Here is a 15,687-nt window from a genome sequence, read left to right as displayed (position 1 = left end):
GGGTGGAGCCAGAGGTAGAGGATTCCGAGGAGGGAGAGGATCTAGACCAGCAACCAACCAGTGAGATCTCCCAGGTAGGGGGGAGATTGTTCCTATTCAGGGGTCGATGGACCTTCAGTCCATGGGCCCACAGTATAATATCAAAAGGTCTAGGCTGGAAGTGGGAGAAGGGCCCTCCCCCTCCAGTCAGCTTCTTCCAAAAACCAACAGAGGACCTCTTAGAGTATACAAAGGATCTTCTTCAGAAACGCACCATAAAGAGGGTGAAGAGCATAAGGTTCCAAGCACGTTTGTTCAGTGTCCCAAAGAAGGACTTGAACAAAAGACGAGTAATCCTGGACTTGTCTCGGCTGAATTCCTATATTCACTGCGACAAGTTCCATATGCTGACAATCTCACAGGTACGGACCTTACTTCCCTGTGGGGCCGTCACCACCTCTATAGATCTTACAGACGCTTACTATCACATCCCAATAGCCAGAAACTTCTCTCCGTACCTAGGATTCAAACTAGGCAAGAAAGCCTACTCATTCAAAGTAATGCCCTTCAGACTCAATGTAGCACCCAGGGTGTTCACAAAATTAGGAGAGACAGTAGTTCAGGAATTGAGGAAGAAAGGAATACTGTTAGTAGCCTACCTGGACGATTGGTTAATATGGGCGAGCAACGAAGCAGTGTCGAAGGTCGACATCCAAAGTACTGAAATTCCTAAAATTTTTAGGGTTTCAAGTAAACATGGCGAAATCCAGACTGACTCCAGCATCTCAGTTCCGATGGTTAGGGATTCAGTGGGACCTGAAGAAACACAAGCTATCTCTACCGTCCAAAAAGGTCAAAGAGATAGTAAAAGCTACAAAACGCTTTATCAAAAACAGACGGTCATCTCGAAGGGATCAGGAGAGGATCCTAGGCTCCCTTCAATTTGCATCAGTGACAGATGTTCTATTAAAAACCAGATTAAAGGATATCAATCAGGTTTGGAGATCAAGAGCAATTCTCAGATTCGGAGACAAAGTTTCAAGAATTCCAGATATTCTAAAAAAGAGACTTCTTCCATGGACGGAACAACGGAACCTATCCAAATCAGTTCCGCTGCAATTTCCTCCTCCATCTCTGATCATCCACACAGATGCATCTCTGAGCGGTTGGGGGGGATATTCACCCCTCAAGAAAGTTCAAGGAACATGGTCAGAAACATTCCGTCGATTCCACATCAACGTATTGGAAGCGATGGCAGTGTTCTTAACATTGAGAAAATTACAACCGTCCAAGAAGATCCACATTCGAATCGTATCGGACAGCTTTACGGTAGTCCATTGCATAAACAGAAGAGGATCCAAATCCAACAAGTTGAATCATGTAATGATAGCAATATTCCTCTTAGCAGAAAAGAACAACTGGCATCTGTCAGCGATTCATCTGGCAGGGGTAAGAAATGTAGTAGCAGACTCCTTGTCCAGAATGACCCCACTGGAATCAGAATGGTCACTGGACAACAAGTCATTCAAATGGATCACAACTCAGATTCCGGGACTCCAGGTGGACCTCTTTGCCTCGGAGTCCAATCACAAGTTAGCTTGTTATGTAGCTCCCAACATAGACATCAATGCCTTTGCGATCGATGCAATGTCTCTAGACTGGAACAAATGGGAGAGAATTTATCTTTTTCCTCCAGTGAACCTCCTATTGAAGGTACTACACAAGCTAAGATCATTCAAAGGCCAGCTGGCACTAGTGGCACCCAACTGGCCGAAGAGCAATTGGTATCCCCTTATCATGGAGATGAAACTCAAACCCCAGAAGATTCCATCCCCGAATCTAACACAGATAGTACAAACGCAAACTGTGTCAGCTTCCTCAAGAATTCTGAGTGCCCTAACTTTATGGACTTCATGAAGTTTGCAGCACAAAAGGAAGCAAACATAGATCCGTTAAATATTCTGTTTGTAGAATCGGATAAAAGGGATTCTACAATTAGACAATATGATTCTGCAGTGAAAAAATTGGCTATATTTTTGAAAGATATGAATATTCAAAAAATGGATACGAATCTTACAATTTCTTTCTTTAGATCATTACATGAGAAAGGCTTAGCTGCCAGCATTATTACCACAATTAAATCTACCCTAAGAAAGATTTTTCAAATAGGTTTCAATATTAATTTAGCGGACACATACTTTTCCTCTATTCCAAAAGCATGTGCACGTTTGAGACCAACTAGCCATCCTCAATCTATATCATGGTTTTTGAACGATGTTCTTAAACTCGCATCAGATTTAGACAATGATAATTGTTCTTATTCAGCACTACTAAGAAAAACACTATTTTTAGTAGCTCTGGCTTCTGGAGCTAGAATTTCTGAATTGTCAGCCCTGTCTAGGGATTCAGGACATGTGGAATTCCTCCCATCTGGAAAAGTTTTACTTTCACCAGATAGACAATTTTTAGCAAAAAATGAAGATCCACAAAATAGGTGGACACCTTGGGAAATTCTACCTCTTCCAGAAGATAAAACATTATGTCCTGTTCATACACTAAAAACCTTTATGACCAGAACATCTCAAATAACATCGGGCTCTCTTTTTATTAGAGAAAAAGGGGGCACGATAACTCTAAGAGGAATTAGGCAACAGATACTTTATTTTATTAAACAAGCTAATCCGGATTCAGTCCCACATGTCCATGATATCCGAGCAGTTGCCACCTCAACTAATTATTTTCAAAACATGAAGTTTGAGGGCCTTAAAAAGTACACAGGTTGGAAGTCCCCAGCAGTGATCAAGCGCCACTACCTAAAAAATCTACAGGCCCTAAAATTTTCAGCAGTGACAGCTGGGGTTGTGGTTGTTCCTGAAGAACAGACTGACGGTTCTCCTTAGAAACCTTTGAATAGAACTATTCCTTTTACTATCTCCCTTTGCGTGACCCTTCTACCTGCATGATTCGCTCACACTCCCCACCATACTTTTTTTCCGGACCGGGCTAGACGCTTGTTGTTGATCCCGCTACCAAATTATTGTATGCAAGTGTACATATGTAGATATTAACCTAATGTACTACTATAAAAGTACTAGAATATTTTCCTTGGTCGTATGACACATATTAAGCCCAATGTACTGAAAGGATATAATTCCAATGATTTTGATAATGTTATGGTTAATTGTAAATTAAGAAATTTACTTATCATTAAAATAATTTTAATACTAGTTATAAGTTATATGATTAACAATAAGAATTAAAACTGTTTATAACTTCTTATTCTGGGTATTATTAACCCTATTTATATATATAATTTAGACTAAAACTTGTATAACATTCTCTGGTATGTTTTCATCGGCAGACACAGGTCGAACCCAGAAAAGGGATTTTGACGTAGGAAAAATCTATTTCTGGGGGAAGACCTGTGTCGCCTGATGAACCCTAACCCTATTAACATTCTCTTCCCACCCTGACTAATCCAAGTTTGTAGAACTATTTTCAGGAATGAGAATTGTAGCGCGTGGGTAGTAGTAGTAGTGGCGAGCGAGGACGGGTGGTGGGATTTCGTTGTAGCGGCCCCCACCAAAGAGGGGGATTTTGAAAGGAACCTTCTAAATGGCAGAAGTCCTGTGGTTTGTGGTAACACAACGCCCCTATACTTATACCGACACCCTTTGGGTGATCGCGCTGAGGGTAGTAACTTCAGCATAACCATGTTAGCTTTTTCTCTGGTATATTATAGAGTTTATTTACACTAGAAAAATGAGTTACAGGGATTTTTTATCGGGAAACACAGGTCTTCCCCCAGAAATAGATTTTTCCTACGTCAAAATCCCTTAAGAATTTGTCATATTAGTAAATATTTATCGACAAAACCTTGCAAATGAGTGAGTCCTCCCATGAATAATTTTTAGATAGGTTCCACAGAAAAATCCACGAATAGGTGACTGCAAATCTCGAGAATGTGAATATGGAGGTTGACTGTAATAACTTACGCTCCTCTATAGAAGTAGACCCCCACACAGGGGTCATGATTGTGATCCTGAACTCCCTAGTGATGAATGTTGTTTCTGGTTGCCTGTGCAATGGGTGAAGTTTGCTGGGAGGAAACATATCAAAGGAAGGGTGCTAAGGTGTCGTCTGAGGGTTATATGCCCCCGACGACTCCCTTGGTAGTCTATGGCATGTTCAGTACTTGCCTCCATCAGAAAGAATTACTTCATGCTTACAGTAGACCTGAAGGATGCCTATTTCCAAATACCCATCTTGCAGTCTTCTGCAAGTACTTTCGCTATATCCTCGGTGAACAGTACAATTCAGTTCAGGGTACTCTTTTTCTGGCCCTCAACTGCTCCCCAGGTGTTCACACAAGTGACCACACTTGTCAGCTTAGCCCCATTCTTAAGAAATATGTCTGTTGATGTATTTTGATAATTGACTAGTCCTGGTGAGTTTTCATTTGCAGTTGCTTCAGGACAGGGATTGACTTCAGGATTTTTGCCACAGCCTAGGGGTTGTGGTAAATTCAAGAAGTCCGACCTCATCCCCAAGCAGAGGATAAAGTACCTGGGTATGCTGATAGATACAGTGGCAACAAGAGTCTTTCCCTTGGACTCTCATATCAGCAAGTTCTGGAAGGTAGTGCAGTTATTCCTCCCTCAACGGGAACAACCAGCATGGCAATGGCTAGTCATCATCAGTCACCTGTTGTCGTTGGAGAAGCCAGTCCCTCACGGGCGGCTTCACCTTCATTTTCTCTAGTGGAGAATGAAGGAGTTTAAAAAATCTAGTGGCTGATTTTTAGCTTCACTGTAAAGTAATTCCTAATGCAAAGCACTTCAGGTTTGTTTAGTTAGGAAAAATACAATTTACTTTTTAAAATTTTCATAATTTTCACTTTGGAAGTTGTATACTATACCTGTATTATTGTCTTCAGGCTGAACTAGGTGCCACAGCACTGCCGTCTCCTGTCCTAGAGTATGGTTCAGAAAATTTAGATAAAATGACCTCGTCACCAAGAGGGGAACTCGCCTCAAAGAAAGTGCCTGAAGATTTACTGTGTCCATCTCCTGTTGCTGCTTTAGAGAGAGTAAAACCAAAATTATTACTCCCTCAATATGGTAGGCCAAGTAGACCATTAGGAACAATTCCTGAGACAAAGATTTTGAACAAGCCCTCTGGGTTAGTACTTTTTTATTTTACACTTTTTACAGACATTTGGTTATGGACATTTTCGAATAGATGGAATGAAGACTTCAAAGTTGCTTTTTATTTTATTTTTTATTTTTTATCTCTTTGGTTATGAGCTTCAATGAATACTAATGACCTGTAAAAGAGGAAAGAAAATTTTGGTCACTGCGTAAATGACAGATGAATTACTTTTCTATCTATCCTCACCTTGCCCTTAATTGTTGTAGTTAACTTGTTTTCAGTGAGTGTCATTGAACTAATTGCTTTCTTGCGTTAATAAAGTTGGGTATTCTTTCAATTATACCAAGTAAGGTTGAACTTTTGAAATGTGCTGTCCAGACAAAAATATTTACATATTAGTTGTCATTAAGATGTTAATGTGGAAATGTATCACATATCATCTTCATTTTTGGTATTTAACTTATCATTCCAACTATAATTAAATGAAGAGGTTATGGGAGGTAGAATGAGATGGAATTGTAATTGTAAATAACTTCTGTTTAAAGACAACTGGTGTTCTTAACACAAGAGTTTGCTTCTTTCATCACTCCTGTGCATTTCTACATTTTCCCTATGATTTTCTGGCCATTTCTTTCATGTTTTACTTTGTAAGAGTGTTGTCTCCCAGTCTCTGTGTAGTACATTTATACCACAGACTGAAGCAAGTAAGGTAAGGGTATAGCCCCAGCAGAAGTTGGCTCACGTATGTTCTAAATACTGCATTGTTTGTTCATAACTGTTGAATACAGTAGATAGTTTGTTTCCCAGCCAAGACATGTAATAGAGGCATATCAGTTTGCAAAAATGGGACTTAAGAATTTTAAGGAATGATTCTGATGATGATCATAGAATTTTATTTTTAAAAAACTGCACCGATGATGATAGAATTTTATTTTACAAAAACTCCACCGTGCTTATGGAAGTCTCTTAAGTAATAATGCATTGATTCAAACTTTATCTTTACTTTTTTTCAAATATACAACTTTTTTTTTTTTTTTAGCATAGTCGCTCTTGAGTCCTCAAAGGATTTACCCACCATGGTGTGTGCCAGCGCTCCATGGTGATCAGACTGATATCAAAGAAATATCTTTTAGCCGGGTATTATGCCATAATGATAAACACTATGACAAGTGATAGAGTATAATGGACTCAAAGACAAGAAGGCAATTTTATCTTGTCTTCAGTGAGGCTGGGCCCAGTTTCCTACGTCAAAGCCTATAGAAGTGATTATTGCGCATGCACATCGGCCATCTTGTTTTATGCTTGGGCTGGTTAAAAGACCAAGAATCCATTACTCCTCTGGTCAACACAGACGTAAGTCTATTCAGCCAGTGCTCCTCTATTTTGAGAACTGTTTCTTCGAGATCGCTCTCCAGAAATCATGTAATCGGTGAAAGTTGAAAGTTAAGTGCTTATTTTTAAGATTTAGTTAAAACAGTCAAGTTAAAAACTGGAAAATTTTTTTTTTATTGTGAGTACAGAAACTGGTGTTTTGTTTTCCCATCCCGTGTTGTTTAGAGCACATGATCGGCGAGATACATGTTCCAGACTAGCCTTTATGAACGCAGTAAGTGTTTTAAAATAATTTTTGGGGAAGTTTTTTGCCTAAAGAACTACATTTTGTATTATTAATTTAGTTAACCCTGTTACGCCGACTGGACGTATTTTACGTCGACAGTTTTTGTCTCCCGTGTGCCGACTGGACGTATTTTACATCGACTTACAAAAGTTTTTTTTTAAATTTGCAGAAAAATACTTACAGTCCCACCAGCCAAAAACTTTTGAATCACGCGCCTTGGGGGATGCTGGGAGTTCACGGATCAAGGTGTTGTTTTGTTTACAATTGTTACACAGGCGCACAAGCGCGAATTTCTTTCTTGCCGCACTAAAAAGTATCTGTGACACATCTCGGAAATTATTTCGTCACTTTGACATAATTTTTGTACCATTGTAAATTAGCCGTTACATGAAGTATTATATATGAAAATGTGCACATTTTTATGTAGAATACAACAATAAAATATTCATGATTGTAGCTTTTATCAGTTTTGAGATATTTTTATATAAATAACGATAATTGCCAAAATTTCAACCTTCGGTCAACTTTGACTCTACCGAAATGGTCAAAAAACGCAATTGTAAGGTAAAACTCTTATATTTTAGTAATATTCAATCATTTACCTTAATTTTGCAACTAATTGGAAGTCTCTAGCACAATATTTTGATTTATGGTGAATTTATGAAAAAACTTTTTCCTTACGTCCGCGCAGTAACTCTTCCGAAAAAAACCGTACATGCGATTGTGGTAATGTTTGCACCATTTTAAAATTAGCCATTATATAGTTTTATACATGGAAATGTGCGCAATTTCATGCACAATACAACTAAAAACAACCCATGGTTGTAGCTTCTATCAGTTTTGAGATATTTTCATATAAATAACGATAATTGCCAAAATTTCAACCTTTGGTCAAATTTGACTCTACCGAAATGGTTGAAAAACACAATTGTAAGCTAAATCGCTTATATTCTAGTAATATTCAAGCATTTACCTTCATTTTGCAACAAATTGGAAGTCTCTAGCACAATATTTCGATTGATGGTGAATTTATGAAAAAAATAACATTTCTTTACGTCCGCCGCGGTAACTCTCCGAAAAAATCATACATGCGATTGTGGTAATGTTTGCACCATTTTAAATTAGCCGTTACATAAAGTTTTATACATGAAAATGTGTGCAATTTCATGTAGAATACAACAAAAAATAATTTAAGGTTGTAGCTTTTCTCATTTTTGAAATATTTGCGTATAAATCACGATAAATAGAAAAAAAACCATGTTCGGTCAACTTTGACTACCGAAATGGTAGAAAAACGCAATTGTAAGCTAAAACTCTTACAGTCTAGTAATATTCAGTCATTTATCTTCATCTTGAAACAAATTCGAAGTCTCTAGCAAAATAGAGATTTGGTGAATTTAAAAAAAAATCTTTCCTTCCCTCCGCGCGCGGATTCTCCGCCACAAATCTCCGAAATGCGTACGTCCCATTCTCGGAATATTTGCTCCATTTCATATTAGGCATTTCATAGAGTTTTATATATGAAAATGTGCCTAATTTTATGTAGAATAAAACGAAAAATATTTGAAGGTTGTAGCTTTTCTAATTTCCGAAATAATTGCATATAAAAATATATATATAAAAAAATTCTACATTCGGTCAACTTTAACTTGTCAGATATGGTCGAAAACTGCAATTGTAAGCTAATACTCTTACAGTATAGTAATATTCAATCATTTGTCTTCATTTTGAAAGAAATTGGAAGTCTCTAGGACAATATTTAGATTTATGGTGAATTTTTGAAAAAAATATTTGTTTACGTCCGCGCGTTACGAATTCATGCATTATTTTGTGATAATATTTTCTCTGTGTTGCTTTTATCGTTTTACAATGTTTTATATACCAAAATGATCGCAATTTAGTGTACATTACAACGAAAAAAAGTAACTTGTTACCTTTAACCGTTTTGCGCACAGCGCGATTTGAATACAATTATATATGAAATTTCGTATTTGGGGTATCATATATCGCATTATTTATATATGATAATGATAATTTTTTTCATTTCTGATGGTTGCATACTAAACTTCAGCCAATGACAAAAAAAGGAGCCAAAAATGAACTCCTAATCTTGAAAACTAAGCACGCTGTGATTTTTTTGAAAAAAATATTTTTTCCGCTTCCGCGCTCACTCTGAAACACCTCCGGCACACGGGAGACAATTTTTTTTTTACCGCTTCGGCGTAAGAGGGTTAATCTTTTCAGATAACAGTTTCTATAATTTCCTAGACAGTAGCCTACATGAGCTAGTAGCCTAGTCGATTTAGGACAAGTAATTTTAGGCTAGGAATGGCTATTATCGGTAACCTAAGATAGTATATCTTAAAGATGATTAAATAACCCTAATTAAGTACTTACCTAATTTGTCAGTGATAAGTACCTAGAAGCAGATAAACAGGTTACACTATTTTAGTTTTCTGGGCCCAGCCCGTGTCGCTACGTGAAATGTCCCTCTAGCACACATTTCTAAGGTAAATTATTGCTAACATACAGAGAAAAAAGCTAATATGGAAATGCCAGAATATTCTGGCTCGCTCACCTTATTTAAAGGTGTCGGTATGGTTTCTGGGGCGAGTGAAACCACTACCAGAGGTCCTTTGCTATTTAGATTCATCCTCCTTCAAAATCCCTCTACTAAAGAGGAGCCGACCTAAGGCCCACTCCTCGCTACCGTTACGGCTAGCGCCTCTGACGTCATTCCTTTTCGTTAGCACGATCCAGACCGTACACGTTTTTTCTTGCTCTGTGTTGTGCTCACTCTGGATTTATTATCCTTCATCATGCAACGTCAAGATTCATCTGCATCCAAGTTAAGTACTGCTAATAATGTTTTACATCATTTAAAGACGGCCAAGGGCCCGTTTAACCATTTTATTTCGGTTATTATAGATGGCATCCCGGACGGCTTTGTTCCCAACCGGCTCGCTCCCACTTGTTCCATTGTTTCGTACTACACTCAGTCTTCTATACCGTTTGTGCTCGAATTATTTAGCAGTACATTGTTGTTATTCTACTGGTGATGCATTATTGACGTGTCATTGATATTATTTATGTAATTTTTCACACCGGGGTTGTTTAAGAGTTCGCTCTAAGCTTGTAGCCTACATCGCTTCCTTCAGCTCGTTGTTCATGCATGCATGTTCTTTTAGTTGTCAGGTCTCTATGATAGGCTCCTAAAGGACTCAGGTCAGCTGGATAATTCCTAGTGTTAAGTAGTGAACCCTTACTAACACTATTAGTCAAATTGGCAACAGGTGCCAAATGTAATAGTAGTCTGAAACTCAGAGCTACATTTTAAGTGGTGGTTTTTAAGTAACATGTTGAATTGGTTGCTGAAATTGAGAAAGTGTTGATTTACTTAAAAGGTAAAATAACCTAACATGACACCCCCGTGTAGAGATAAAATAACGTAAATAAAACGTCAATAATGCATCATCGTAACTATAATAACGTACTGCTTAGAAAAAATCGAGCCCAAATGGTATTGAGGACCGAATGGGGCACGAAACAATGAAACACGTGGGAACAAGCCACACATGGTGGCTCGGGGACAATGCCGCATGGAACGCCGTCCATAAAAACCTAAATAAAACGGTTAAACGGGCCCAGGGTAGTCCGTAAATGTTGTAAAACATTAATAGCAGTACTTAACTTGGATGCAGAAGAATCTTGACGTTGCATGATGAAAATAGGAGAATTCCAAAACGAACACAACACAGAGCAGAAAAAACACGTGCGGTGTGGATAGTGCTATCGAAAGGAATGACATCAGAGGCGCTAGCCGTAACGGTAGCGAGAAGTGGGCCTTAGGTCGGCTCCTCTATAGTTGAGGGATTTTGAAGAATGATGAATCTAAATGGCAAAGGACCTCTGGTAGTGGTTTCACTCGCCCCAGAAACCATACCGACACCTTAAAATGAGGTGAGCGAGCCAGCAATATTTTACCTTAGAAATGTGTGCTTAAGGGACATTTCACGTAGCGACACGGGCTGAGCCCAGAAATATATATATACAGGCGGTCACCGGGTTACGACAGGTCTGGCTTACGACGTTCCGAGGTTACGATGCTTGCTCCGAGGTTACGACGCTGACGCTTCCGACGCTCCGAGTTTACGACGCTTTTAAAAAACGCATACTATGATAAGAATCCTTTATAGTTTAGCACAGTTTCTCTCTCTCTCTCTCTCTCTCTCTCTCTCTCTCTCTCTCTCTCTCTCTCTCTCTCTCTCTCTGTATTTTCCGACAAAAATAATCACTAATTAGTGTATTTTGATGTTTATTTTCATGACTAAATACATTTCATAAAATATAAAATAAATCAGACTGCGATCATGAAGCCAACAAATACGTATGTATTTTTTAGAATTCTTCTTCTGTTTTAATATTACCTTACGTAATGTTTCATTATAGCTGTCAGTAACTCGGTATCTCCATAAAAATAATAATTCTCTCTCTCTCTCTCTCTCTCTCTCTCTCTCTCTCTCTCTCTCTCTCTCTCTCTCTCTCTCTCTACTACAAAGATGTATGTTTTTTTGTATGAAAAATAAATGATTTACTATTTTCAAATATTAATATTAATTTATACAGCAATAATATCAATTCATTAAAGAAATACCATAGTGAATTAGTAAGATTTTAGCTTATAATTTAATTAAAATTGGAAGAATGAAGGAAATCCCAGTCTTCTTCAAGTAGCTTCCAGTAACGCCTTTCCTCGAGATCCAGGTACTAAAATTGTCAGTATAAATCAGATATATCAAGTTTCTGTGACAGCCAGGAGGGGGAAGAGCTGGGGGAAGAGCTGCAGTGTTGCAATCATGTGGTCCTGAAATTTTTCCTCTCTCCTCATCTCTCTCTCGCTCTCTCTCTCTCTCTCTCTCTCTCATCTCTCATTTACTGAGACTCGAGATTTTTTATGTACTTGTACTATTTGTTTTTAATACTTTCAAATAATAATAATAATAATAATAATAACTGTAATTACAAAATTCATATGTGATAGTATTTTAAAGAAATACAATACGTACTAATCTATCATGTCACTTTTAATTAAGGTTAACTCTCTCTCTCTCTCTCTCTCTCTCTCTCTCTCTCTCTCTCTCTTTTGCACACAAGATAATAATGTGTCATAGTGGTAACCCTCCCTCCCTCTCCTTTCGCTGGAAGCGTTATAAGTATTTTTTGAGAGAACAGAGAGAGATAAACACTCTCTCTTCTCTCTCTCTCTCTCTCTCTCTCTCTCTCTCTCTCTCTCTCTCTCTCTCTCTCTCTCTCGCCGAGATGAAAGAATTTTTATGGTACTAGTATGTAAAAAGGGATTTTGACGTAAGGAAAAATCTATTTCTGGGCGATTGGCTCGTGTCGCCAGCGAAATATCCTTTAATCTATTATTTCTAGGGTAAATGTACTAACACATACCAGAGAATAAATAAAATAAAGAAAAAGGTCAGTATAACTGACTCGCTCACTCCTCCAAGAGTCGGTATGAACACTAGGCGAGTGAGACCACTACCACGAGCCAAAAGCCAATAGAAAATCTCCCACTACAAAAAAAACCCTCCATGAGGGGAGCCGCCACCCACAGAGTGAGCAGCTCGTACTACTACTACTCCATCCCATGCTGCCGACTGCTGCGCCTCTGTGGCCATCCTTTTCAGTTAGCGCACACGAGTCACACGTGCTAATTTTCTCTCTGTGTTTTTTGTGCCCTTTCGTTGGATTTATCTATAATGGAGCGTGCAGCTATCGCAGCAGCTAAGTTAAGTACTCAGTATTTATGGTTAGTTGGTTTTTTTCCGGCCCTGAGACACGTATTTGCCGTTTTTTATGGTATAAATAACGAACTCTTGGGTCGGGAGCATGGCAGCATGGTTCTGCTCGTGGTGGGTTCGTTCTTGGTCTCCCATACCTAGAACATCCCCTTATCTATGTACGCTCTATATTAGTTATCCGTTTTACTTAGGGTACTGTCTACTCAGGTTTGTCATGCATGCATGTCTTTTACCTTATGTAGGCTTCTTCTATCCAGTCCCTAGTCCCGGCTCTTAGTATCGGCCTTTGACTAGCTTTGAGTGGTAGACTTGCCTTCGGGTTAGTCGTACACTCCTGGATTTTTTCTCCTACTATATTGCTTTCTTTCTTTTATTTTTATTTAATTATACTATGTATTTTGTTATGTTAGGTTGTTAGGCATCTGGCTTAGCCTAGGGCCTGGCTCATTGAGCCTATACTACCGCTCATCAGTTGTTCGGTTGCTTCCTATAGCATCTCTCTGATCAGTTGGTTTTGGCCGCCCAGGCCTATATGCTACGGCTTTTCAGTTCAGTTGCTTCCCGATAGCATCTCTCTGATCAGTTGTTTTGCCCTAGGCTTAGTTGTCTTATTTTGGTCTTACCGCCTCGTGGTCACTACGTGATCACGAGACAGCCAGACGCCTGCCCAGTCACCTTCTCCCTGCTCTTCCATAGAGTCGGGGGAGGGTGGGTCGGTCTGCCCATGCTCGCTCCTCATACCCGAGCCTGCCCTCCCTCTCTCCCCCAGGCGGAGGGGCTAGGGAGACGGGACAGACCCAGACTGGACTCGACCTCTCCGGCTTCTCGGTCCGGCCGGGTGGTAACGTGTTTGGGGGGTACTGGCCCTCTCCCCCCATCCGTTGCTACCTTGTCGCTCCGTGCTAGCTCGAGCCTGTATGTCTTCTCGCTCTTTCCCACCTTACTAGGGCTCCTTTCCTACCGGAGTCCTGGCATCCAGCGGAAAGTTTGTTAGTCCACCCAGTAGAGTGGACCGGAACATACAGTGGGTCCCTGCTAACCTTACCGTATTGCTGAGTTACTACACTCCGCTACGCACTGGACTTGGTCCGGTTCGTTTGAGTTTTAGGTTTAAGTGTTTATTAGATTAAACTATAAGTTTATCTTTAGTACCTTAAACCATCCCCCCCTCCCTACTGTCTTACCGATCTCTCCGGGATTATAGCCTATTCAGGCGAAGCAGGGAGGGGTTATGCCCCAATTTTTTTCCGAGCTCCGGCATGCAACGGAGTTCTTCTGTCCTTTAGCCTGTAAGTGATATTCTTTAAGATACTCATGTGTCTTCCCACTTACAGGCCACCAACTGTGAGCATCCGGGATGCGCCGCCACACTTCAGGACCCATGTGGACACGAAGTTTGCCGGTCCCACGCTCCATGCGCGACTCCGCACGGGGACATCCAGGTCTGGTACCATGAGACGTGTACCATATGTTACGATCTGGTGAGCCAGCTTTTAGACGGGGTAAGTATTCCATCTCCGGTAGCTGCTCCGCTTCTGTTTTAGTGCTTAAGTTTTCATCATTCACTTTAACTTAAGGCATCTAAGTTTAAGTTATACTTTAAGTTTTAGTTTTTAAGTGATTCTTAAATCTAATCTACGCCCTCTCTTCCAGCGCCGGCAGTGAGGATACCGCACTGGCAACCCTGCGGGCCTGGGTCGGCGGTTTTGGGAAGAACGCCGCCAAGGGTATGCCCTACATTCTAGAGAAACGGTTGGCGGTATTAATCTTCCCCGGAGGCAAGGCGACAGGATACGTCGACCCAGTAGAGGCGGCCCCGACTATCGCCTTCATCCAACAACAGCTGGCTGCCTCATTAACTGATCAAGACCAGGATATCTCCACGGACGTCGCGACTTTAGATATTAATGTGGAACCTATGGTAGGTGTAGACGACCTGTTGGTCGATGGTAGGTAAGGGTGACACCCAAGGGTCACCCTTGGGCGTAACTGTTTCTTCTACTCCTGCAACCTCTCCATCCTTCCAAGGCTTTACAGGTGATGAATTGTTATACGTCCTCCTGACGCTTCGGTTAGACCTAGGTCAAGGGTCAAGCAGTGAAATCCTTGACTAAGACGTCGTCGTCGTCTAAGAAGACGACTTCGGCTTCATCCTCCTCGCGTAAGTCTCCGGCTGGGAATCCCGGAGCAGACAGGTCTAAAGCTTCTAGCTCCGGCTCTAGTCCTCAAGGAGTAAATCCTCCAGAGAGAGATCTCGTACTCCGGCAGAGTCACCAGTTCGCTACCCCTGGTTCCGATTCAGAGCCACCTCCACCTCCGCAGCAGCTCCGGCTTTGGACCCAATGCTGGCCGTTGCAACAGGTGGGCGACCTGGTTGGGTCCCTAAAGAGTAGCATGGAACAAATGATCTCTCGATTGTCGGATAGGATTACTTCCCAAGACTCCATTATAGCCGGACTGAGAGAAGCCCCTCTAGCCTCTCCTCCACTTTCCAATACAAGTGGAACTCAGCTTCCTCCGTATGACTCGCTACCTCCGTTCTCGATGAACAACCCATGGAGAGTAGCGTCATACGCCCCCTTCCAAGACGGTCTCATTTCTATACCGGAATTTGGAACTCGCAAGGATAGAGGACTTCGAGTTTCTACCCGGACGACTCCAGCCTCCGTTCATAGGCAGCTAAAATGTTTATTGATAATTTCAGTTAATTAAATAATAATAATAATAATAATAAATAATAATAATAATAATAATAATAATAATAATATATAATAATAATAATAAAACTTTAATTACAAAATTCATAATGGTCGTATTTTAAAGAGATGAAAATGACCTTTCCATTTCACTAGTAAGGATAATTCCTCTTTCTTACTGAGATGAGAGAATTTTTATGGTAGATGCATGTGTTTATTATATTTTCAAATAATAATAATAATAATAATAATAATAATAATAATAATAATAATAATAGAAGTAGTAATAATACAATAACTAATTTCAAAAGAAAATTCTTCCCTTTGTCTTTTTCTGTATCAATTTCCCTAACTCAACTCGAGTGACACTCGGAGCTTAATGCCATACAATGGTCAACAAATTTAATGGTTTTATGTAATCTCTCTCTCTCTC

General features: G+C 40.0%; 1 protein-coding gene across 1 annotated transcript in view; it reads left to right on the top strand.

The window, feature by feature from the left end:
• The window catches only part of LOC135224495 (uncharacterized), a 438,160-nt gene that overhangs the window by 214,818 nt on the left and 207,655 nt on the right, over window positions 1-15,687 (top strand). Inside the window, 1 exon segment of the mRNA XM_064263507.1 lies at window positions 4,916-5,160. Coding sequence (XP_064119577.1) covers window positions 4,916-5,160 — 245 coding nt within the window.

The sequence above is a fragment of the Macrobrachium nipponense genome, chromosome 12 (assembly GCF_015104395.2).
Source record: "Macrobrachium nipponense isolate FS-2020 chromosome 12, ASM1510439v2, whole genome shotgun sequence".
In the NCBI taxonomy this organism is placed as follows: Eukaryota; Metazoa; Arthropoda; class Malacostraca; order Decapoda; family Palaemonidae; genus Macrobrachium; species Macrobrachium nipponense.
Note: the sequence above shows the minus strand (reverse complement) of the source record. Positions and strands in the feature narration are given on the sequence as shown.